Here is a 25,637-nt window from a genome sequence, read left to right on the forward strand (position 1 = left end):
TATGTCCTTGGTGACCCAGGGTTTCAATTGCTGCCTGGTTGCTCCAAATCTCACTCAATTGGACAGTGGGCTGTTGCCAAGATGTTGAAGCGACAAAGCTGGGTGAATGAACGGGGCTGAGCTGCTCGGAGCCAGATTGGCTGCTATTACCATCATTTGGGGGAGTGTGCCAAAGGGTCGGTGACAAAACAGTCGGCGTCTGTGTGGCTCTGGGTTGCGCGAGAGCAGATCGGTTTCCATTCACTTCCATTTCCTCAGAATTGTGGGCATGCCAAGATGGTGTCTGGGCACTGGTCTTCTCGGCATCTTCTACCCCATCAACATCCTCGACTAGGTTAGTGAGGTCACATGAAGAGGCCTAAAGTTACCGAAAGGAAAACAATCAACGGAGGCACCACAGGGTAAAGGTATCAGTTTTATATCAACATTGCACTCAATAACAACATCACACGAACAGCATTACAAGAAATTCAAAACAAAACAAATATCCCTCACCCAGACTGGGCAGGACTGATACAGACACTCTCATACCTATCACCTTTGGATGGGTGATATGTTAGCGTGTGCCTCTGCAGACAATCCTTGGGCAAGGATACATATCCTCCAATAAAGCAGGATTTAAGTTAGATAGTGTAAGGGCAATTCTTGTTGATTCCCTTAAGTTCCTATTTATTTTAATGTTGTCTTTATCAATGGATTGTTAATGGAGACAAGCCTTCAAGTCAAGCAGAGGAAGCAAGAAACTCAAAGTGTCAAAATAGTAAACTGTGTTGTAAAATTTTGTATTTTGGGTAGAAGAATCCAGACTTTATGGCACCCAAGACATTGGAGGGGTTTGTTTTGATTGGCTGTCTGGTGTCCAATGGATTGGCCAGGGATTGTATAGTGTCCAGCAACTGACAGCGATTGGTTGCTGTCAGGTCGGGTTTGTCGGCAAGAACCCGGGAGACGCCACTGGACCCTCTAGGTGGAAGCAGCTCTCACCATCTCTGCTGCCTGCTGTCTAAAGGCAGAAACGTTTAGACCCTGAAAGCTGTCTGTCTCTCTCTTGAATGCTTGCTGCCTGCTATTTCTGTGAGTCTACAATGAAAACCATTACAAGCTGAAAGAAAAGATAACATCCATCTGAAAACTTAGACTGAAAGATATCCAACTGAAACAAAGACTCCTATCCTTTTACTTCAATTATTTTTTTACACCCCCTCTTTCCCCTGTTTGTCTGTGTGTGTGTATTATATGATTATATATATATATATATATTTATATATATATATATATATATATATAGAGATAGATATAGATAGATAGATAGATATAGAGAGAGAGAGAGAGAGAGAGAGAGAGAGAGAGAGAGAGAGAGAGAGAGAGAGAGAGTGTGTGTGTGGAGTGAAGGGGGGAGGGGTTAGAGATTAGATAATAGTTAACCAGTTGCAGTTGTTGCCTGTTTAATTATTGTTACTGTTAACAAAGTTAATTTTGTTTAAATTTACAAACCTGGTGACTGTAGTTAATGGGCAGCCAAAGACCTTGGGTATTTTAAAAATAAATTTTAAAAATCTTTATTATTGTCACAAGTAGGCTTACATTAACATTGCAATGAAGTTACTATGAAAAGCCCCAGTCGCCACATTCCGGCGCCTCTCCGGGTACACAAAGAGAATTCAGAATGTCCAATTCACCTAACAGCACGTCTTTCGATACTTGTGGGAGGAAACCGGAGCACCCGGAGGAAACCCATGCACACAGCGAGAACGTGCAGACTCCGCACAGATAGCGACCCAAGCCGGGAATTGAACCTGACACTGTGAAACCACAGTGCTAACCACTGTGCTACCGTGCCACCCACAAATAAACGATAATTTCAACTGTGTTGCGACTCCGCATCAGGTGGGGCTGGAATTGACCGTGCACTGGCCCAGGGTGTTGTAACAAGAATGATATTCTGGTAGATCTTTGCACTGCAATCTGTGACCATGCCTTCAGGGATGTCACAAATTACAGCTGAATTTTCTCAACAAGGTTTCTCCATATAAAGGACAGGGCACAATAAATGGTTGCAGTTAAAGCATGATTTAGGAAGATTGATCATCCTATCCAACAGTGATGATGCAAAGTTCCAGTTACTAGGCTATCCGTTGCTTTAAACAGCAGCGTTCAAAATGGAAACCTTTCTAAAACCTTAGTCACAGGATGTATTTTAATTAAGTTATCTCAATACAGAGGACGCGGGGAGAATTTCTATTGGACACAACTCCGAAGTTCCATAATTCATCACAGCTTCTGAGAGTCACACTGTGAAATCACTCACACTACATCTAGACAATTGGCTCTGCACTCTTCCCGACATTGGCTGGAGATATGCCTACCTGATTTTCTTGGTCAGCTGAGGTCTCCCCGACTTGCAAGCTGATAGTGCTGAGCATAGACTGCGGCCTTCCCTGTTGAACATGCTGGAACTCTGATGGTGGGAAGTGCGGGTGAGATTGGTGGGTCCAAGCTAGATGGCTCTGATTGAGGAATTGCGTATGGGAATGGAGGTGGTGAGGTTGTGAATACTCAGCTTGGTATGTCTGGCCCTGGACTTGCTCCATGTGATACTGCTGGAAGTACGAGTGGGCAGGGCAAGGCCGGTGAGACCCTGGTCTGGTGGAACTGCACCGGCAGCGCTGGGAGCAGCAGGAAGCATATTTCGATGCCCTCTGATGTTGACAGGATGGTGACATCGCACTGCCTGAAGTCATTGCCATCTCCCCTGTAAAACAATAATTAATTAATATAATACATGGGGTAAGGAAGGAGACAATCCCAGTGTCAAGGCACAATCAAAGAATGCCGCAAGGGTCATAAACTTTTAAACTCTAACTTCTAGAAAATTAACCTGTTCGCTTTCAAATATTTAAGCTTCCTCAATAAGGTTTAGCCAATACCCAACATGGGATGTGGGTCACTGAGCAGGGTCCATGTTTGCTGCCAGGGTCCTTTTGTCCCTATAGCTTACATTGTAATCCAGTCCAGCGATCTGCAATGCCAAACCTAGATAGCTGCAGAGTCACGGAAGGAGCGGGCCATCCTGTCCCTCCAACTGTTGTGTGGTTTAATTAGATATCAGCTGATCTGGAACACAACATATTACCTACCTTTCATTCATATGCCTTGATACCTTCCCCAACAAAAATCTATTAATCTCCGTGTCAACTCCAGTTGGTAGAGAAAAAGTTTTTTTAGAGGGAAAGTTCCAGATTTCCACATCCCTTTTTGTGAAAAATTGCTTCCTGATTTCGCCCCTAAACAACCTACATACTAATTTTTAAAGTTTCTCTGTGCCTACCCTATTGAATCCCATGATCATTATGAAACAAATCAATTAGATTCTCCCTTAATATTTTAAACTCAAGGGAACGCAAGTCACTTTTATTCAACCTGATCTGATAATTGAACCCTCAGTAGCATTTTGTTGCATTCATCCCTCTGGAGGTGCAGGAACCAGAAGTGAACACAGTTCTCCAAATAAGGTCTGGCCGAGGCTCTTTACAACTGAAACATCAGCTCTTGTTCCTTAGTATTCCAGCCCAGAGATAAAAATTAACATTCCATTAGCCTCTAGATGCTGCAAGAACTATAATCATAAAATCCCTACAGTGCAGGAGGCCACACAGCCTACCTTTGGTAGCATGGCCAGTTCATCTAACTTGCACATCTTTGGTCTGTGGGAGGAAACCACACAGCTACCAGGAGACGTGCAAACTCTACAATGACAGTCATCCAATGCCAGAATTAAACCCAGGTTCCTGGCACTGCGAGGCAGCAGTGCTAACCACTGTACCACCATGCCAGTCTAATCATTGAAAACATTTTCCTACTGAACAGTCCGCGACATCTCGGGAGTGGAGATTTGATTTGAATCCTGGTCAGACTAAAAGTAATTTGTGCCCAACAGAACATCTGCTGCACCAGTGCAACATTTTAAATTGCAAACCAACCATTCTTCTGGCCCAGGTGTGATTTCCAATTTATTGCTTTTCTCTTGTCAGTATTACTCTTTGTTCTGTAACTGAGTAAACCAACCTGATGTAAGAACAAAACACTGGAGATTTTGGAATGCAGAGTGCGGAAATAGGTCATTCAGTCTGTACACGTTTCTTCCTCTAACCCGATCAGTGTAGCCTCCTATCCTTTTCTCCCTCATCAGTTTATCTAACTTCCCCTTAAATGCTTCATCCAGGGATGTCCCCTTAAATGCATCATCCAGGGATGTAGTGAAACTCAGCTCCCAAAGATGAACACACAACTTTTTAAAAAGTGGGAGACTTCCGGTGATGGCTATGAAGTAGTAGGTCGCATATTTGGTGGCTCCCGCTCGGGTCGGACCTTTGGACCTTTCCCCCCCAATTTTTTGTCAGATTTGATTCGGAAAATTGATGGTAGATACAATTGTGAAGAGGAATCTTACATCAGTGCATGGAGATGTGGACCAGAAGTGCTCGCAAAGGAAGAAATAGGCAAACAGAGAAGGCTTCGCTGAGGCTGCAACGGGAGAAAGCATGGCGGACAACCGGGGTCCTGGCTCGACGACCCAGCGGTCGACGGAGCAGCTAATGCAGTTCATACAGGAGGGCTTCGCCAAGCAGAAATGCTTGGACCCGACTAAGGAATCGATTGCGTGGCTGGAACTTAGACTGGATTCTCAGGATCGGGCGATTCAGAAAGTGGACAAGGCACTGACTGAGCAGGAAAAACACCAAACAGCAATGGAGTTGGAGGTGGCGATGTTGAGAGACCAACGGAAAAGGCTCCAGGAGAAGGTGGAGGACCTAGAGAATAGGGCCCGCCGGCAGAACGAGAATAGTTGGTCTCCCGGAGGGATCTGAAGAAACGCACGCAGGGGCATACATAGCGGGCATTTCAAGAAGTTACTGGGGGATGGTACGTTCTCCCGACCCTTGGAGAAGGACAGGGCTCACAGAGCCCTCGCAAGGAAGCCGCATGTGGGACTTTTGCTGTGGGACAAAAAGGTCAGGGACGGAGGCTGTCTGGAGGCGGGCCAGCAGATGCATGTGGCTGGAGACTGGCCCAATAAAGGTGATGGCTGATCGGCGGCGGTGGCCCCGGGGGGGGGGGATGTTCTCTGGAGGAGATGAAGCCCCCTCAACCAGGCTGATCACGTGGAGCGTAAGAGAGCTAAATGGGCCAGTTAAGAGGGCACGCGTGTTCGCGCATTTGAGGGGACTGAAGGCGGACGTGGCAATGTTACAGGAGACACACCTTAGAGTATTTATCTGATTAGATTAAGGAAGGGATGGGCCGAGCAGGTTTTCCACTCGGGGCTAGACTCTAGACTAGAGGGGTCGCGATCCTGATTAACAAGCGAGTGTAATGGTGTCCCGGTGTGGGAGTGTCCCGGTGTGGGAGCGAGTAGAGGCGGCATCATGATGCAAGGACTTTAGTTTGGGGGGCATTGGTAACGGCGCCTCTGCCGTTCCTGCTGGCACGGTACTCCACCAGCCCCGTGGTGGTAGCGGCCCCGAGAGTCTGGGGTCAATGGAGGAAACACGGGGCAGCATGGTAGCATTGTGGATAGCACAATTGCTTCACAGCTCCAGGGTCAATTCCGGCATCGGTCTGTCGCCGATCTGCAATAATCACCTGTTTGCCCCGGGGAGGCTAGATGGAGGGTGCGGGAGATAGTGGAGAGAAGGGATGGAGAGGATGGGAGATCTGCTTATAGAGGGGAGCTTTCCCAGCCTGAGGTAGTTGGAAGAGAAATTTGAATTGATGGGAGGAAATGCGTTTAGGTACCTGCAGGCGTAGGACTTCCTGCGCAGGCAGGTCTCAACCTTCCCGCTTTTACCGCCAAGGGGGATACAGGACGGGGTAGTTTCCAGAATGTGGGTGGGAGAAGGGAGGGTTTCGGACATTTACAAGGAACTCATGGGGTCAGAGGAAACGCAGACTGAGGAGCTGTAGAGATCGAGTAGAGTCAACGCGTCCACAACATGTGCCAGGCTCAGCCTGATACAGTTTAAGGTTGTTCACCGGGCTCACATGACAGTGGGGTGCTCTTTCTGGGGCCATGTGGACTCGATGGGCCAAATGGCCTCCTGCTGCACTGTAGATTCAATGAAGTCTGCACTTACCCTGTGAAAGAGCACCCTATAGAGGCCCACTCCCCCGCCCCATCCCCGTAACCCCACCTAACCGTTGGACACGAAGGCACAATTTTGCATGGCCAATCCACCTAACCTACCCATGGATTGTAGGAAGAAACTGGTGCACCCGAAGAAAACCCACTCAGGCACAGGGAGAATGTGCAAACTCCGCACAGTCACCCAAAGTCGGAATAGAACCTGGGTCCCTGGTGCTGTGAGGCAGCAGTGCTAACCATTGTGGCACCATGCTTTCCTGGGGCAGGATGGAATTGTGTGGGCAAGGTGGATAGTTAGAAATTCAATACAATACCTGACACCATGTGGGAAGCTGCTAAGGTGACTGTAGATGTACAAGCAGCAGTGGCACTGAAGGATGCACATGGCAAGTTTGTTGCGATGTCAACGGACAGCGAGACCCCAGATGGTGGCTCTTTCACCAAATCTGACTGCACGATTTCAGGACTACTGAGCGAATCATCAGGAGGAAGATCACCCAACACAGTTAGCGTATCTGGCACAATAAAAGACAGCATGAACGGAGAAGCAAAACATCCGAATACTTGTTTCACCTGTCCAAAATATATATTTTAGAATTGAATTATTAACCCACCCTTAACCAGTCACTGAGCAAATAAACTCCACTTTCCTGGTGAGAATCACTGAGTCCACCCAGGCATTTCCCACAGGATAATCATATGATGAGAGCAATATCATTCAACAACAAGCTGACAGATTTTCAACAATGGAGCCAGAATTTAACAACATTATAGCATTTTTGAAACTGCTCCAAACAAGTCTGGATTAACACCACACTAAACAGATCTACATCACTCACTTCACAGCTAAAAACACAAGGAACTTGCTGAATGGGTTAACGAGGGTACAGCCTGATGGTCAGTGACAAAGCCAATATGTACTTAATCGCAGTAATTTGGTCTGAGTCAATGGGCCTGTAGGTTCAAATCCCATGCCAGAGATTTCAGCACAAATTCTAGACTGGCACATTAGTGCAGTATTGAGGGAGCACTGGACTACCAGAAGTGCATTCTTTTGGGCAGCACTGTGGTGCAGTCGGTTGCCTCATGGCGCCAAAGACCCGGGTTTGATCCCGGTCTCAGGTCACTGTCCGTGTGGAGTTTGCACATCCTCCCCGTGTCAGCGTGGGTCTCACAAAGGTGTGTAGGGGAGGTGGATTGGCTACATTAAATTGCCCCTTAATTGGAAAAATTATTTTAAGAGATGCATTCTTTTGAATAGGACATTAAACCAAGACTCCATATGTTCTTTTCGGTGGATAGAAAAGATGTACTATTTTAGGAAGAGCTGGGGAGTTCTCCCTAGTGTCTTGGACAATATTTATTCCTCAACCCATACCATAAAAACAATTATCTGGATATATCTCATTGCAACCTGTGAGAGCTTGTTCATAAATTGGCTGTCACATTTCCTGCTATTAATAGTGATTACACCTGAAAAAGCTTTTAATTGGCTGAAAATCAATTTAAGATCTGCAGAGATTATTAAAAGTGCTATGAAAAGGAAAATTCTTTCTTGGCTGGAAGCAGAGAAAATAATGCGACTCAAAGCCAAATCACTCAAACTAGGTTCTACAATGCAGGCTACAATACAAAATGAATGACTCTATAACCAGCTCATTGGGATCAAACAAATACATCAGTATGGAGCCATCTTCTGGAGCAGCTGCCACGAGATGTGGGGCACTTTACCAAACTTTAGCTGATGGCAACATTGGCTCCTCATTGGATTCTAGTTTAATTAACAGCACGTGTGGGCAGTCTGAGCTGCAAAAATGTTTAAAGTAGGCTGTCTAAGTGAGTATGTGGTTGAGGCAGCAGAGTGACAAGTGTGTGCGAGTGATAAACAAAAGAGTGAAATCTTTACCATTATCATCGAGTGTCAGATCTACAACCTCTGCAGAGGTGGTTTGGTGCCCAGGTGGAGCCTGGAGCCTGGAACTTGCTGGTTTCTTCACCGTGTGGCCAATCCATGTTCCCGACACCGAGGGTCTGCATGGATACAAGGAGAAATAGAGCAATGATACAGGAAGGAGAATCTTGCAGTTCTTCTTGCACATCTCATAGAATCACATTGAGAATGAATCACATGTTGAAACCAAAACAAAGTGTGATACTATCTCCAACATACAACCAATATACAATGCGACACAGGAGTGCACCTTGCTGATAACTGAACTTTATCCCAAATACTGCCACAACGGAGCCCTGTGCCTAATCCCACTCTCAAACAACTGGTGGGAGGCATCGCTTGCATTTAACCCGCAGTATACTAAGCAAGGAGGGATTTGGACTACACTCCCTTACCTTTCATCATCTACAACATTGATGATCTCCACCTCGCTGTCACTAGATGTGATGTTCACTTCCTCACTAACTGGCAAAGCGGAGCTGGTCAGTGGCTCAACGACTAAAACGTCATCTTCATCCATTGGGTCTGCGGCGAGAGAAGATGATTTCACACATTTTGATTATTTCCAAAGGTTAACTACAACTTAAGTGGTCAGTTACCCCAGTTGGCTCGATGGCTAGCTTATGGATCATATTAATGCCGACATTACGGAATTCAATCTGTGTTCTGGCTGAGGCAGACTCGGGGCCTATGTACTCGTCCTACCCATAGTGAAAGAAATCACAGCACTTTGCCATCGTTCAACAAAATAATTGCTTCAAAGATCTACAATCTCCTGATCATTTTGAATTTCGACACTGCCCTCCATAACTGTATCCACCTTAGTCTGTACATCTCTGGGAAATCACAATTATACAATGCTGATCATATAATCGAAGTAATTACAAGGTTTTTGCAGCCCAACAGAATCAAGGCCGTATTCATGCTCCAATTAAACATCATTCAACCCATCAGCATATCCTGCTATTCCTATAAAACATAAGTTCAGCACCAGCTGGAGCATTGTTTGGAATTCTGGGCACCCACTCTTTAGGAAAGATATGAAGGCTTAGGAGAGGGTACAGGAGAGGTTTATTAAAACAGTTGTACAGAGCCTGGAGAAGCCAAGGTCATTCTCCATTACCAGAGAGGCCAAGAGAGAATTTGATAGATGGGTTCAAAATCATGGAAGGGTTTAGAGTAAATCAGGAGAAACCTTCAAGTGGCTAAAAGACAGATGACCAAAGGCACAGATTTAAGGTGACCGACAAAGGAACCAGAGGCAACATGAGGAAAACACTTTTTACACAGCGAGTGGTTAGGATCTGGAATGTGCTACCCGATATAGATTCAATCGTAGCTCAAGGGAATTGGAGCACTGCTCCTTCCTCAGGTGAATCTCTTCATCGGAGGATCTCTTCATCTCTGGGAAGGAGCAGTGTTCCGAAAGCTCCAAAAGTTTGAAACAAACCTGTTGGACTTTAACCGGGTGTTGTAAGACTTCTTACTGTGCTCACCCCAGTCCAACGCCGGCATCCCCACATCAAGGGAATTGGATTGAGAAGATGGGGATTTGAAGAAAGAAAGTTGACACGCACAGCGGGTGTAACTGGGTTGCTCTTTGAAAGAGTCAGCGCAGACTCAATGAGCTGAATGGCCTCCTTCCGTGTTGTACCACTCAAATTCTATCTCCCTCGTGTTTAACAAGTTTCCCCTTGAATGGATCTAAACAAGTCATCTCAACGGTTACTTGGGGTAACAAGTTCCATATTCTCATCACTAGCCAGAACCTCCCTTCTCAGCTCATCACAAACATTCCACTCAAAAAATTAACTTCACAAGAGCCACCAAAGGGGATTGAGCATCAAATGATGTTTCCCTTCATCAAAATTTTTGATACAATCCATACTATCGTACTTGGTGCTCCAAGTACACCCGAGAGACTGGAATGACAATGCTGCATGTTAGAGAGAGGTATTGCTGGAAGTTTTTCTAGGTTGAAGAATGGGGCTGCCTAACATTGAAGAAGTCTTAGGTAGCTATCAGATTTTTATGTAGACATACAGACCAGTCCATGAAGTCATGATTCCCTAGCCAGTTAGTTTAAGGGGCTTTTTCCATTTACTGATGGTAAAAGAGTTTGAGGTTTATTTCCCAGTGACAAATGAATCACAAGTCATTTCAGTGGACATCTAGTGAGTTCAATCATGCTGAATGAAGCCCACTGAACATCTACACTACATGGGACATCTTGCATTCAAGCAGCTGAACTAAGTAACAAAGAACGAACAAATTCCATTTGGACAGAGCTTAAAATGCTTCAGTTCTGCAAAATGGACACATTCAACCGCATAAGGGCTTTCTCCAGGAAGAAGGGGTGAGAACATTTTTTTTGTTTAAGTAATTTGGAAATCCTTTGTTTTTTTAACCGTTGAAGTCATAAACAGAACAGTTCAGCAACTCGGACAGCTCAGCTGCGCTCATTGCTGGCAGCTTAAAATTGGCTATAATCTATGCAGATGAACATTTCTAATTAATTACTTTGCTAACACTGGGTTTCCACAATGTTGCTTTCTTGTAATAATTGTATTTATTAATCAGTGCCAGAACCTTTACTCCACCAGTGCCTGTTCCCCTTTCCTTCATGAGACACTACACAACCTGCCTGTTACAATCAGAACCAGTCCCACTCCTCGAGACTTTGCCCCTAGCCCAGAAATTCTTTCCTCAGGTGCCTTCCAATTCCCTTTTGAAAGCTGAATCTGATTGCTTCATGCTTTCAGGCTGTCCATTCCAGATCATAAACCACTCACTGTATGAAAAAGATTTCCCTCATGTCACCATTGATTTTCTTTTTTGCCCTCTGGATCTCCTAAACTTCGGTGTCTAGGTCCCTCATGACTTTGAAAACCTCTATCAAATTTCCTTTTGATCTTCGCTTCACTTAACAAAAGCTTTTCCAATCTATCCTTCTAACTGAAACCTCTCCTCTCTTCTGTGCCCTTTTTAAAGCCTCACACCCTTCCTAAAGTGTGGTGCCCAGAACTGGACACAATAATCTAGTTGATGCTGAACCAGTGTTGCATAAAGGTTCATCAAAACTTCCTCTACCCCAGAGGATTGTGGATGCTCATCATTGAATAAATTTAAGACTGAGGTAAACAGATGTTTTGGGTCTTTCAGGAATCAAGGGTATAATAGCGGGCAGGAAAGTGGAACTGTACCAACGATCTGCCATGATTGTATTGAATATTGTATGGTCCACTCTGGCTCCTGTTCTCATGTCGTTATGAGTGCAGCAAAGGTACATTAAGTTGGTTCCTGGGATGAATGGATTCTCCTGTGAGGAGAGGTTGAGCAGAACAAGCCTACATTCCCTAGAGTTTAAGACACGGAATCTAATTAAAACATCAAATTCAGTAAGGGGTCTGTGCGCTAATGGGGTCTCAGTGAGAGGACTGTGCGATAAAGGAGCGGAAATGAAACTTAACCGAATGTAGGAAAACGTTTTGCTGACTCGGGAAACTGGAACACTGAAATTTGTGGTCTGCCATTTAGGACTGAAATTAGAAATGTATTCATCCAAACGTGTCCGTGTGGAGTTTGCACATTCTCCCTGTGTTTGCGTGGGTTTCGCCCCCACAACCCAAAGATGTGCAGGGTAGGTCAATTGGCCACGCTAAATTGGCCCTTAATTGGAAAAAATGAATTGGGTACTCTAAAAAAAAATTACAGTAAAAACAAAATGATGGGACTGAGTGCTAATGGAATCTCAGTGAGGCGACGGTGCGTTAATGGAGACGCAGTGAGGGGGCGGTGCGTTAATGGAGACGCAGTGAGGGGGCGGTGCGTTAATGGAGACGCAGTGAGGGGGCGGTGCGTTAATGGAGACGCAGTGAGGGGGCGGTGCGTTAATGGAGACGCAGTGAAGGGGCGGTGCGTTAATGGAGACGCAGTGAAGGGGCGGTGCGTTAATGGAGACGCAGTGAGGGGGCGGTGCGTTAATGGAGACGCAGTGAGGGGACGGTGCGTTAATGGAGACGCAGTGAGGGGGCGGTGCGGTACTGGAGACGCAGTGAGGGGGCGGTGCGTTAATGGAGACGCAGTGAGGGGGCGGTGCGTTAATGGAGACGCAGTGAGGGGGCGGTGCGTTAATGGAGACGCAGTGAGGGGGCGGTGCGGTACTGGAGACGCAGTGAGGGGGCGGTGCGGTACTGGAGACGCAGTGAGGGGGCGGTGCGTTAATGGAGACGCAGAGAGGGGGCGGTGCGTTAATGGAGACGCAGTGAGGGGGCGGTGCGTTAATGGAGACGCAGTGAGGGGGCGGTGCGTTAATGGAGACGCAGTGAGGGGGCGGTGCGTTAATGGAGACGCAGTGAGGGGGCGGTGCGTTAATGGAGACGCAGTGAGGGGGCGGTGCGTTAATGGAGACGCAGTGAGGGGGCGGTGCGTTAATGGAGACGCAGTGAGGGGGCGGTGCGTTAATGGAGACGCAGTGAGGGGGCGGTGCGTTAATGGAGACGCAGTGAGGGGGCGGTGCGTTAATGGAGACGCAGTGAGGGGGCGGTGCGTTAATGGAGACGCAGTGAGGGGGCGGTGCGTTAATGGAGACGCAGTGAGGGGGCGGTGCGTTAATGGAGACGCAGTGAGGGGGCGGTGCGTTAATGGAGACGCAGTGAGGGGGCGGTGCGTTAATGGAGACGCAGTGAGGGGGCGGTGCGTTAATGGAGACGCAGTGAGGGGGCGGTGCGTTAATGGAGACGCAGTGAGGGGGCGGTGCGTTAATGGAGACGCAGTGAGTGGGCGGTGCGCTAATGGAGACGCAGTGAGGGGACGGTGCGTTAATGGAGACGCAGTGAGGGGGCGGTGCGTTAATGGAGACGCAGTGAGGGGGCGGTGCGTTAATGGAGACGCAGTGAGGGGGCGGTGCGGTACTGGAGACGCAGTGAGGGGGCGGTGCGGTACTGGAGACGCAGTGAGGGGGCGGTGCGTTAATGGAGACGCAGTGAGGGGGCGGTGCGTTAATGGAGACGCAGTGAGGGGGCGGTGCGTTAATGGAGACGCAGTGAGGGGGCGGTGCGGTACTGGAGACGCAGTGAGGGGGCGGTACGGTACTGGAGACGCAGTGAGGGGACGGTGCGTTAATGGAGACGCAGTGAGGGGGCGGTGCGTTAATGGAGACGCAGTGAGGGGGCGGTGCGGTACTGGAGACGCAGTGAGGGGGCGGTGCGGTACTGGAGACGCAGTGAGGGGACGGTGCGGTACTGGAGACGCAGTGAGGGGGCGGTGCGGTACTGGAGACGCAGTGAGGGGGCGGTGCGGTACTGGAGACGCAGTGAGGGGGCGGTGCGGTACTGGAGACGCAGTGAGGGGGCGGTGCGGTACTGGAGACGCAGTGAGGGGGCGGTGCGTTAATGGAGACGCAGTGAGGGGACGGTGCGTTAATGGAGACGCAGTGAGGGGGCGGTGCGGTACTGGAGACGCAGTGAGGGGGCGGTGCGGTACTGGAGACGCAGTGAGGGGGCGGTGCGTTAATGGAGACGCAGTGAGGGGGCGGTGCGTTAATGGAGACGCAGTGAGGGGGCGGTGCGGTACTGGAGACGCAGTGAGGGGGCGGTGCGGTACTGGAGACGCAGTGAGGGGGGCGGTGCGTTACTGGAGACGCAGTGAGGGGGCGGTGCGGTACTGGAGACGCAGTGAGGGGGCGGTGCGGTACTGGAGACGCAGTGAGGGGGCGGTGCGGTACTGGAGACGCATTGAGGGGGCGGTGCGGTACTGGAGACGCAGTGAGGGGGCGGTGCGGTACTGGAGACGCAGTGAGGGGGCGGTGCGGTACTGGAGACGCAGTGAGGGGGCGGTGCGTTAATGGAGACGCAGTGAGGGGACGGTGCGTTAATGGAGACGCAGTGAGGGGACGGTGCGTTAATGGAGACGCAGTGAGGGGGCGGTGCGGTACTGGAGACGCAGTGAGGGGGCGGTGCGTTAATGGAGACGCAGTGAGGGGGCGGTGCGTTAATGGAGACGCAGTGAGGGGGCGGTGCGTTAATAGAGACGCAGTGAGGGGGCGGTGCGGTACTGGAGACGCAGTGAGGGGGCGGTGCGGTACTGGAGACGCAGTGAGGGGGCGGTGCGGTACTGGAGACGCAGTGAGGGGGCGGTGCGTTACTGGAGACGCAGTGAGGGGGCGGTGCGGTACTGGAGACGCAGTGAGGGGGCGGTGCGGTACTGGAGACGCAGTGAGGGGGCGGTGCGGTACTGGAGACGCAGTGAGGGGGCGGTGCGTTAATGGAGACGCAGTGAGGGGACGGTGCGTTAATGGAGACGCAGTGAGGGGGCGGTGCGGTACTGGAGACGCAGTGAGGGGGCGGTGCGTTAATGGAGACGCAGTGAGGGGGCGGTGCGTTAATGGAGACGCAGTGAGGGGGCGGTGCGGTACTGGAGACGCAGTGAGGGGGCGGTGCGGTACTGGAGACGCAGTGAGGGGGCGGTGCGTTAATGGAGACGCAGAGAGGGGGCGGTGCGTTAATGGAGACGCAGTGAGGGGACGGTGCGTTAATGGAGACGCAGTGAGGGGGCGGTGCGGTACTGGAGACGCAGTGAGGGGGCTGTACGCGAATGGAGACGCAGTGAGGGGGACTGTGCGCTAATAGGGTGTCAGGGAAGGGACTGTGTGCTAACCCGAGGCTCAGGGAGGGGACTGTGTGCTAACCCGAGACTCAGGGAGGGGACTGTGTGCTAACCCGAGACTCAGGGAGGGGATTGTGTGTAATCTGACCAGTCCATATTGAAAGGACAATAAAGCCAATTGGGCCCAGGTGATGCAAATTCACTAGAGAATGTCAGGAAAGGGAAGCTATAGATAGGTGGTGAGATTTGAGATACTGCAACTGCTTCCAGTGCGGCCAAGAAAAAGGAAGGGGAGTTTTAATAAAATTATCAGATAGCGATGGTTGAGTGACATTCCTTTGCACAGGGGTTGGTTTAAACTTAAATTACCTTGGAATCAGTGTGGTAAGTGAAAGATGCAGCCCTGGTAACTATATCCTGCCCTATCCTTTTCCTGTGAGTTCTCTGCCACCTCCCCTCTCTAACTCCCTCTATGATTAAGTTGTTGAACTTTGTATTTGACTAAAGATAGGTAAAGGTAATGCACCCAAATGATCCTGATGGTTGGCCTGGCCGTTGTCACAGGTGATGACCTCATCAAGCTCCGAGTTACTGCTGGACCCCCCCTCACTGGAGCTGCCGATCCACTGTGGAGCACACTTCCTGCGAATCACAGCCTCCCTCGCTTTGCGCACCCGCTGGATCTGCTCCTTCTGTTTCTGGGTCCGCTGGCACTTCTTCATCCGAGGCAGCTTTCGAGAAGATGAGTTCACCCACTTCACGTTGGAGTTGGACTGGATGGTCTTCGCCACGCGGCTCCTGGAGGATGAGGCAAGTCCAGCCCTGGTGCATTGTTGCTGCTCCACATCTCTCGCCGAGGGGTTGACATCTGGGGACCTGGGGACAAAGGTCAAATCATCACACAGCCATCTCAACAAGACTCAAACTCCCAGAAATCAGGCTAAAAAATAAATCATTGAGCCCAGGAACATTGCGAATTTATAAGTTAAACTCAGGAGTTCAATCTACTGTTCCATTACTTACACAGGCAGCAGGGTGGCACAGTGGTTAGCACTGCTGTCTCACAGTGCCAGGGACCTGGGTTAAATTCTGGTCTCAGGTGACTGGAGTTTGCACGTTCTCCCCATGGATGCGTGGGTTTCCTCCCACCGTCCAAAGGTGTGCAGGTTATGTGGACTGGTCAAGCTAAATTGTCACCTCGTTTCCAGGGAGGTGTAGGTTCGGTTACTGGGTTACAGGTTTAGGGTGGAGTGGATTGGTGCAGACTTGATGGGCTGAATGGCCTTCTGCACTGTCGGGATTCGATGATTGTAGATTTCCCTTTTGCCTCTGAACTACTTCTATTGCACAGAAGCATTGTTGCTTCACAGCTCCAGGATTCCAGGTTCTATTCCCGGCTTGGATCACTGTCTGTGCGGAGTCTGCACATTCTCCGTGGGTTTCCTCCGGGTGCTCTGGTTTCCTTCCACAAGTCCTGAAAGACGTGCTGTTAGGTGAATTGGACATTATGAATTCTCCCTCAGTGTACCCGAACAGACGCCAGGGCTTTTCAGTAAGCCTACTTGTGGCAATAATGATTATTTTTTAAAATTTAAAATAAAAATTTATCGAGATGCGTTCAATGCATTCCACCACGAAGATAGATACAAAATGCTGGTTCAAAGTCACTCCCATTTCCTCGCTTCCCATCATTAATTCCTCAATCTCATCCTCTAAGAAACCAATATTTGCCTCATCTATTTGTTTCCTTTTCATAAACTTGTAGAAACTCTCACTTTCCATTTTCATATTTATTGGTAGTTTACTCTTGTAACCTATTTTCCTGCTATTTTCCAAGTTATCCTTTACTTGCTTAAAAACGTTGCCAATCTTCTGGCCTGCCACTAATCTTGACAATACTGGTAAGCATTTCTTTAAACTTGACATTGTCCTTAACCTCCTTCCTTAGACATAGATGGATCATGCTTCTTGTGGTCTTTCTTTCTCAATGGAATATATCTTTGGGCAAAATCATCTTGTCTCTTTTCAACTTCTGTGTCACCAAACAATCATTTGAGTAAAACGTTATTGAGAGTCATGAAATATCTCCTTAAATATGCTTCTCTGCCATCTTACTTCATCTATTTTACCAGAATAGACCACATTAGCTAACTATCTTCATAAATTTTAAAAAAGGTAATTAGAAAGGTAAGGCATAGCTTCAGAACCAGGGGCGAAATTCTCCGCGGACCGACGTGACGCCCATTTCCGGTGGGAAAAAGCGGTGTGCATGACTCCGGCATCCGGGCCTTCTTTTAAGCTGGCAATCTCCGTTCCCGGAAGGGCCAGCAGCGGACTGACGCGATAGGCGTCAGTTTCTCCAGCTGCGGAAGTGGCGAGTCCCGGCGTTTGTGTGGTGGGGAGGGAGAGACCCAGTGGGGTGGGGGGGGAGAAGAGCGACCCGGCATTGGGGGGGAGGGGGAGGAGAAGAGCAACCCGGCATTGGGGGGGGGGGGGGTTGGGGGCAGCGGCGTGCAGAGAGGGGGGGCGACGGATGCCCGGGGCCAACGCACCGTCGCCCCCCCCTCTCTGTACGCCGCTACCCCCTCCCCTCACCACCCCTACCCCCTTCACCACCCCTACCCCACTCCAACGCCGCACCCCCCCCCCACTAACGGAGGAAGGAAGGGGGGGGGGAGGAGGAAGGAAGGGGAGAGGAGGAAGGAAGGGGGGGGAGGAGGAGAGAGGGGGGGGGGTGTGGGTACCGGCGTTGAGGGGGAGGGGGGGGGGAGAGACCCGGTGATGAGGGGGGGTTGCGGCGTTGAGGGTGGGGGGTTGCGGCGTTGAGGGTGGGGGGTTGCGGCGTTGCGAGAGATGGGGGGGCGGCGTTGGAGGGGGGATGGGGGGGCGGCGTTGGAGGGGGGATGGGGGGGCGGCGTTGGAGGGGGGATGGGGGGGCGGCGTTGGAGGGGGGATGGGGGGGCGGCGTTGGAGGGGGGATGGGGGGGCGGGGAGGGGGGATGGGGTGGTGGGGAGGGGGGTAGGGGTGGTGGGGAGGGGGGTAGGGGTGGTGGGGAGGGGGGTAGGGGTGGTGGGGAGGGGGGTAGGGGTGGTGCGGAGGGGGGTAGGGGTGGTGGGGAGGGGGGTAGGGTGGTGGGGAGGGGGGTAGGGTAGGAGTGGTGGGGAGGGGGGTAGGGTAGGAGTGGTGAGGAGGGGGATAGGGTAGGAGTGGTGGGGAGGGGGGTAGGGTGGTGGGGAGGGGGGGTAGGGGTGGTGGGGAGGGGGGTAGGGGTGGTGGGGAGGGGGGTAGGGGTGGTGGGGAGGGGTGGTAGGGGTGGTGGGGAGGGGGGTAGGGGTGGTGGGGGGGGGGGGAAGGGGTGGTGGGGAGGGGGGGGGGGGTGGTGGGGAGGGGGGGTAGGGGTGGTGGGGAGGGGGGGGTAGGGGTGGTGGTGGGAGGGGAGTAGGGAGGGGGGTAGGGGTGGTGGGGAGGGGGGGTAGGAGTGGTGGGGAGGGGGGTAGGGGTAGGAGTGGTGGGGAGGGGGGTAGGGGTGGTGGGGAGGGGGGAGGGGTGGTGGGGAGGGGGGTTAGGGGTGGCTGGGGAGGGGGGTAGGGGTGGTTATGGGGGGGTGGTTGGGGTAGGGGGCAGCGGCGTACAGAGGGGGGGGGCGACGGTGCGTTGGCCCGGGCATCCGTTCCCCCCCCCCTCTGCACGCCGCTGCCCCCAATCCCCCCCCCCGATGCCGCAACCCACCACCCCCCGATGCCGCAACCCCCCACCCGTGCCGCAACCCCCCCCCCGATGCCGCAACCCCCTCCCGATGCCGCAACCCCCCCCCGATGCCGCAACCCCCCCCCGATGCCGCAACCCCACCCACCCCCCCCCCCCCCCCCCGATGCCGCAACCCACCCCCCCCCGACACTGAACGGCGTCAACCATCATCAATGGTTGACGACGTTTTTAAAGCAACTGTGATTTTCGCCGACGTGACCCGTGGCCACGTCGGCGGGACTTCGGCCCATCCGGGCCGGAGATTTGTGGAAACTAAAAATATAATGACATCCCGCCGGCACCAGCTGTTTTCAGAGGCTGCCGGCGGGATTTGCACAGCGCCGGTTTTTTGGCCAGTCAGAGATTTAAAACCCTGCGGGAGCGGGAATAACGCCGCTGCCGGCCGATTCTCCGACCCTGCTTGGGGTCGGAGAATCCCGCCCCAGGTTTCTGACCCTCAAAGTGACTGAAATTCTATCCTGCAATGATTATTCTTGGCTGGAGGATCCTTGATGATGAGATAATTAATTGCCACATTACCGGAACTAAAATATCCCATTTCCTGCTTGGTTCCACAACACCCAAGGAACTTGCTGTTTATGATTTATATAAATGATTTAGATATGAATGTAGGAGGGTGGTGCAAAAATTGGTGCGGTGGTAAATAGTGAGCAGGATAGCCTTTGATTACAAGATATATACAGGTTGGTCAGATGAGCTGATCAGTGGCAAATGCAATTCAAACCAGCTAAGTATAAGTTGATGTACTTGGGCAGGACTAACAAGGCAAGGGAATTCATGATAAACAGCAGGACCCTGAGAAACAGCGACCGTCAGAGAGATCTTGGTGTGCATGTGCACCGGTCGCCGCAGGTAGCAGAGCAGGTGGACACAGTGGTTTAAAAAAATCATGTGATATCTTGCCTTTACTAGCAGAGTAAGAAGTCTTACAACACCAGGTTAAAGTCCAACATGTTCGTTTCAAACACTAGCTTTTGGAGCACTGCTCCTTCCTCGGGTGCATGAAGAGGTCTTCATGCCTCTTCATTCACCTGAGGAAGGAGCAGTGTTCCGAAAGCTAGTGTTTGAAACGAACATGTTGGACTTTAGCTTGGTGCTGTAAGACTTCTTACTGTGCTCACCCCAGTCCAACGCCGGCATCTCCACATCATTACTAGCAGAGGCAGAGAGATTATGCTGGAAGCTGTATAAAACATTGGTTAGGCCACAGTTAGAATATTGTGTATAGGAGGAATGTGACGCAGAAGATTTACCAGGATTTCTTATTAACAAATAAATGCCTTTTGTGATTCTAATAAATGATGCTGTGCATCATTACAGTAAATGAATTATATTGTTGAGATACACAGCTGAAGGGCAGTGTTTAATTAAGTACCTCGAGCACAATCAAGACTATAAACAGGGGACTTCCAGTGGCGGGGATGACGTAGGAAACCGCACATTTGGGAGCTCCCGCTTCAAACTGACTTTTCGGCTCTTTTTAGAGAGCCCAAAACGGAATTTTTTCGACGTCTCCCAGTGGGAGAAGGTGTGCTAATCGACTTTCTCCGCATTTCATGACACGAACTCGGAGTGGAAAGGGGGAAAAAAACGGCAGCAACTCCCTAGAAAAAACGGGGGAAGGAATCCAAGATGGCGGCCGGCGGAGCACCAGTGGGCCCAGGAGCAGCAAGCTGCTCTCCTGCGCTGTTTTGCAGATTTCAAGGCTGAGGTACTGAGCTCTCTGCAGGAAACGAACAAAAGGCTCTCGGAGATTCAGACGACCCAGGGTGCTGCCATCAAGGCGTTGCAGACGCAGACCACTAAACGAGAGGAGGAGGCCGTGGTCCTCGTAAGGTGGAGGGGCACGAGGCACTCCACAAGAAGTGGCAGGACCACTTCGAGGAGCTTGATCACCACATGAGGTGGAAAAATCTGAGGATCTTGGGCCTTGCAGAGGGGCTGGAGGGGTCGGATCTGACAACCTACGTGGCTACGATGCTGAACTCGCTAGTGGGGGCCGGATCTTTCCATCTGCCCCTGGAGCTGGAGGGAGCCCACAGGGTACTGGCCAGGAGGCCTAAGGAGAATGAACCCCCGCGTGCGGTGCTGGTGACGTTCCACCGGTTCAGTGATCGGGAGTGTGTGCTGCGCTGGGCCAAGAAGGTGAAGAGCAGCAACTGGGAGAATGGGGTAGTACGGATCTACCAGGATTGGAGTGCGGAGGTGGCTAAGCGGCGGTCCGGGTTTAATCGGACGAAAGAGGTGCTCTACAAGAAGAAGATAAAGTTCGGAATGTTGCAGCCTGCGCGCCTGTGGGTAACTTATTTGGACCGGCATTATTATTTTGATTCCCTGGAAGAGACGTGGGCCTTCGTGCGGACGGAGAAACTGGACTCGAACTAGGGGTTGGGAGTTGCGGGGTCGGTTGTAATACTTTATTGCTGGTTTCTGCTGTTGCTGTGTTCTCTTTTTCAGTACTTTTGTAATTTTGATATGGTTATTTATTGGGGTGTTGTTCTGTTTTTTGTTGTGGGGCATTGTTTGAGTTTTGTATCTTGCGTTTTGTATCTTGCGGGGTGGGTTGGGGGTTTTGTTGTATTCTATATCGGGTTGGGGGTATGGAGTGGGGCTGGTATTTGGGAGCTGCGTCAGAAGGGTGTGGTGGAGCAGTGCGAAAACGCGGGCTTTCCTCGGGTTTCCCGCGTTACGGGGCTGGGGGGTGGAGACGATGACCGGGGGGGGGGGGGGGGGGGGGAATACCGGGTCAGGAAGGAGCTGGTGGGGGCCGGGGGGACAGAGGTGAGGTGTTGTCGCTGTGGGGACTGGGTCGGGCGGGGGGTGCTGGCCTGGGGCGGGCAGTCGACGGGCTATGGCTGGTCAATGGGGGGGGGGGGGGGGGGGAGACGACTGGAATGCGAGAGGATTGAATGGGCCGGTGAAGCGGTCAAGGGTACTTGCTCATCTGAGGGGGCTAAAGGCAGATGTGGCAATGCTTCAGGAGACCCACCTGAAGGTGGCGGACCAGGTCCGTCTGAGGAAGGGATGGGTGGGGCAGGTTTACCACTCTGGGTTGGATGTGAAGAACCGGGGAGTGGCGATTCTGGTGGGGAAAAATGTGTCGTTTGAGGCATCTGAGGTGGTGGCGGATAAGGGGGGTGGTATGTTATGGTTAGGGGCAGGCTACAAGGAGTGAAGGTGGTACTTGCTAGTGTGTATGCCCCAAATTGGGACGATGCGGGCTTCATGCGGCGTATGCTGGGATGGGTCCCGGATCTAGAGGCGGGAGGTCTGATTATTTGGGGGGGGGGGGGGGGGTGGAGAGAGAGAGAGAGAGAGAAGAGAGAGGAGAGAAGGACTTCAATACAGTGTTGGATCCTTCACTGGATCGGTCCAGCTCTAGGACGGGTAGGAGGCCGGCGGAGGCCAAGGTACTGAGAGGGTTTATGGACCAGATGGGAGAGGTGGATCCATGGAGGTTTGTGAGGCCTAGGGCACGGGAGTACTCTTTCTTCTCCCACATACATAGTGTCTATTCTCGGATAGACTTCTTCGTGGTGAGTAGGGGACTGATTCCAAGAGTGGAGGAGGCCGAATATTCGGCTATTGCAATCTCCGACCACGCTCCGCATTGGATAGAGTTGGAGATGGGGGAGGTGCGGGACCAGCGCCCGTTGTGGCGGTTGGATGTGGGGTTGTTGGCGGAGGAGGTGGTGTGTAGGAGGGTCCAGGCAAGTATTGAGGGGTACCTCGAGGTGAATGATACGGGGGAGGTCCAGGTGGGGATGGTCTGGGAAGCCCTGAAGGCAGTGATTCGTGGGGAGCTGATATCCATCCGGGCACACAGGGAGAGGAGCGAGAAGAGTGAGAGGGATAGACTGGTGGGAAAGATGCTGGAGGTAGACAGGAAGTACGCAGAGGCACCAGAGGAGGGACTGTTGGGGGAGAGGCGCAGCCTACAGGCTAAATTTGACTTGCTGACCACTAGAAAGGCAGAGGCACAGTGGAGGAAGGCACAAGGGGCAGTGCACGAACATGGTGAAAAGGCGAGTAGGATGCTGGCTCATCAGCTCCGCAAGCGGGATGCGGCTAAGGAAATTGCTGGAGTGAGAGACAAGAGTGGGAATGTGGTGCGGAAGGAGGTAGAGGTGAATGAGGTTTTCAAGGACTTTTATGGGGAACTGTATTGGTCGGAGCCAACGGTGGAGAGGAGGGGAATGGAGAGGTTCCTCGACGGGCTTTCTTTCCCGAAGGTGCAGGAGGAGCAGGTGGAGGGGTTGGGGGCGCCGATTGAGCTGGAGGAGCTAGTTAAGGGGATCGGGCAGATGCAGTCAGGGAAGGCGCCGGGGCCGGATGGGTTCCCGGTGTCGTTTGTGGACCTAGTGGGCCCCTTGCTGGTGCGGACACTTAATGAAGCGTGGGAGGGGGGGACTTTGCCCCCGACGATGTCGCGGGCCCTGATTTCGTTAATCTTAAAGAGGGACAAGGACCCCCAGCAGTGTGGTTCATACAGGCCCATATCTCTCCTCAATGTGGACGCCACGGTGCTGGCAAAAATCCTGGCCACCAGGATAGAGGACTGTGTGCCAGGGGTTGTACACGAGGACCAGACAGGGTTTGTGAAGGGAAGGCAGCTGAACACGAATGTGCGGAGATTGTTGAATGTCATCATGATGCCGACGATTGAGGGGGAGGCTGAGATAGTGGTGGCGCTGGATGCAGAGGAGGCCTTCGATAGAGTGGAGTGGGGGTACTTATGGGAGGTGTTGGGGAGGTTTGGATTTGGTGAAGGGTTTATTAGATGGGCGAGGCTGCTATATGAGGCCCCGATGGCGTGTGTGGCCACGAATGGGAGGAGGTCGGAGTACTTCCGGCTTCACCGAGGGACCAGGCAGGGTTGCCCCCTGTCCCCCTTGTTGTTTGCATTGGCAATCAAGCCGTTGGCGATGGCGTTGAGGGATTCAGGGAGGTGGAGAGGTTTGGTGCGAGGTGGGGAGGAACATAGGGTGGTCGTTGTATGCCGATGACCTGTTACTGTATGTGGCAGACCCGGTGGGAGGGATGCCGGGGGTGATGGAGCTGCTAGCTGAGTTTGGAACCTTTTCAGGCTATAAACTAAATTTAGGCAAGAGTGAGGTGTTTGTGATGCACCCTGAAGACCAGGAGGAAGGAATTGGTAGGCTCCCGCTTAGGAGGGCAGGGGAGAGTTTTAGGTACCTGGGGGTGCAGGTGGCCAGGGACTGGGGGACTCTTCGCAAGCATAATTTCACCAGGCTTGTGGATCAGATGGAGGAGGAGTTCAAGAGGTGGGACATGCTGCCATTGTCGTTGGCGGGGAGGGTGCAGTCCGTCAAAATGACGGTGCTTCCGAGGTTCTTGTTCCTCTTTCAGTGCCTGCCCATCTTCATCCCCAGGGCCTTCTTTAGGAGAGTGACTAGCAGTATTTTGAGCTTTCTGCGGGCACGTGGGACTCCGAGAGTGAAGAGGGTTTTCCTGGAGCGAGGGATGGATGGAGGCAGGCTGGCGCTGCCCAACCTTTTGGGGTACTATTGGGCGGCCAACGTGTCAATGGTGCATAAGTGGGTGATGGGGGGGGGGGGGGGGGGGGGGCCTGCGTGGAAGAATGGAGATGGCGTCATGTAGAGGTACGAGCCTGGGTGCCTTGGCAACGGCGCCGTTGCCGCTCTCTCCTAAGAGGTATACCACGAGCCCGGTGACCCTAAGAATCTGGGGACAGTGGAGACGGCATAGGGGGGAAACAGGGGGCTCGATGGAGGCTCCATTGGGTGGAAATCATTGGTTCATCCCGGGGAACAATGATGGGGGATTTAGGGGGTGGCAAAGGATGAGCATCAGTAAATTGAGGGACCCGTTTATTGGCGGGAGGTTTGCGGGCCTGGGGGAACTGGAAGATAAATTTGGGCTCCCCCAAGGGAACATGTTCAGATACTTACAGATAAAGGCGTTTGCTAGGCGACAGGTAGAGGAGTTCCCTTTGCTGCCCTCGCGGGGGGCGATGGACAGAGTGCTTTCGGGGGTGTGGGTCGGAGAGGGGAAGGTGTCTGACATTTATAAGGTAATGCAGGAGGTGAGGAGTCGTCAGTGGAGGAGCTGAAGGCTAAATGGGAGGGGGAACTTGGGGAGTAGATAGAGGACGGGACTTGGGCAGATGCCTTGGAGAGAGTTAAATCTTCCTCTTTATGTGCGAGGCTTAGTCTCATCCAATTTAAGGTGCTGCACCGGGCCCACATGTCCGGGACTAGGATGAGTAGGTTCTTTGGGGGTGAGGACAGGTGCACCAGGTGTTCGGGGAGTCCAGCGAATCATGCCCATATGTTCTGGGCATGCCCGGCACTGGAAGAATTCTGGAAGGGGGTGGCGGGGACGGTGTCGAGGGTGGTTGGATCCAGGGTCAAACCAGGGTGGGGACTCGCTATTTTTGGAGTTGCGGTGGAGCCTGGAGTGCAGGAGGCGAAAGAGGCCGGTGTCCTGGCCTTTGCGTCCCTAGTAGCCCAGCGGAGGATCTTGCTGCAGTGGAAGGATGCGAGGCCCCAAGTGTGGAGACCTGGATCAGTGACATGGCGGGATTCATAAAATTGGAGAGGGTCAAATTTTCCCTGAGAGGATCAATACAAGGGTTCTATAAATTCAACATTTTTCAATAAAAATTATTTTTTTTAAAAGACTATAAACAGGGGACATTCAATGCAGCGAGAGGGGCAGAGCGGGCGTGCACCGCTCCACCCTTCCCGTTTGGGAGAGGGAGGGTGGCACGCCCATGTAGAGAGGGAGGGCATGGAGAGGGAAGATGGTTGAGCCTAGGGCACTACCCCGAGGAACTCCTGCAGTAATGTCCTGGAGCTGAGATGATTGACCTCCAACAACCACAACCCTTTTCCTTTGTGCCAGGTATAACTCCAACCAGCGGAGATTTTTTCCCCCTTATTCCCATTGACTCCAATTTTGCTAGAACTCCTTGATGCTACACTCGGTCAAATGCTGACTTCATGTCAAGGGCAGTCACTCTTATCTCTGGCATTCAGCCTTTTTGTTGATGTTTGAACCAAGGCTGTAATGAGGTTAGGAGCTGAGTGACCCTGGTGGAACTCAAAGTGAGTGTCTGTGATCTGATTATTGCTGACTAAGTGCCGCTTGATAGAACTGCTTGATGACCTGTTTCATCACTTTGC

General features: G+C 51.8%; 1 protein-coding gene across 1 annotated transcript in view; it reads right to left on the minus strand.

Annotated features, from left to right (window-relative positions):
* The window catches only part of LOC119953461 (E3 ubiquitin-protein ligase Arkadia-like), a 119,988-nt gene extending 104,416 nt beyond the window's left edge, over positions 1-15,572 (minus strand). Inside the window, exons 1-6 of the mRNA XM_038777766.1 lie at positions 15,226-15,572; positions 8,489-8,618; positions 8,049-8,173; positions 6,457-6,657; positions 2,367-2,752; positions 151-358 (exon numbers count right to left, since the gene is read on the minus strand). Coding sequence (XP_038633694.1) covers positions 151-358; positions 2,367-2,752; positions 6,457-6,657; positions 8,049-8,173; positions 8,489-8,618; positions 15,226-15,421 — 1,246 coding nt within the window. The 5' untranslated portion in view covers positions 15,422-15,572. The remainder of the gene's footprint in view (positions 1-150; positions 359-2,366; positions 2,753-6,456; positions 6,658-8,048; positions 8,174-8,488; positions 8,619-15,225) is intronic.
* Between the last annotated feature and the right edge of the window lie 10,065 nt (positions 15,573-25,637).

The sequence above is a fragment of the Scyliorhinus canicula genome, chromosome 18 (assembly GCF_902713615.1).
Source record: "Scyliorhinus canicula chromosome 18, sScyCan1.1, whole genome shotgun sequence".
Taxonomy (NCBI): domain Eukaryota; kingdom Metazoa; phylum Chordata; class Chondrichthyes; order Carcharhiniformes; family Scyliorhinidae; genus Scyliorhinus; species Scyliorhinus canicula.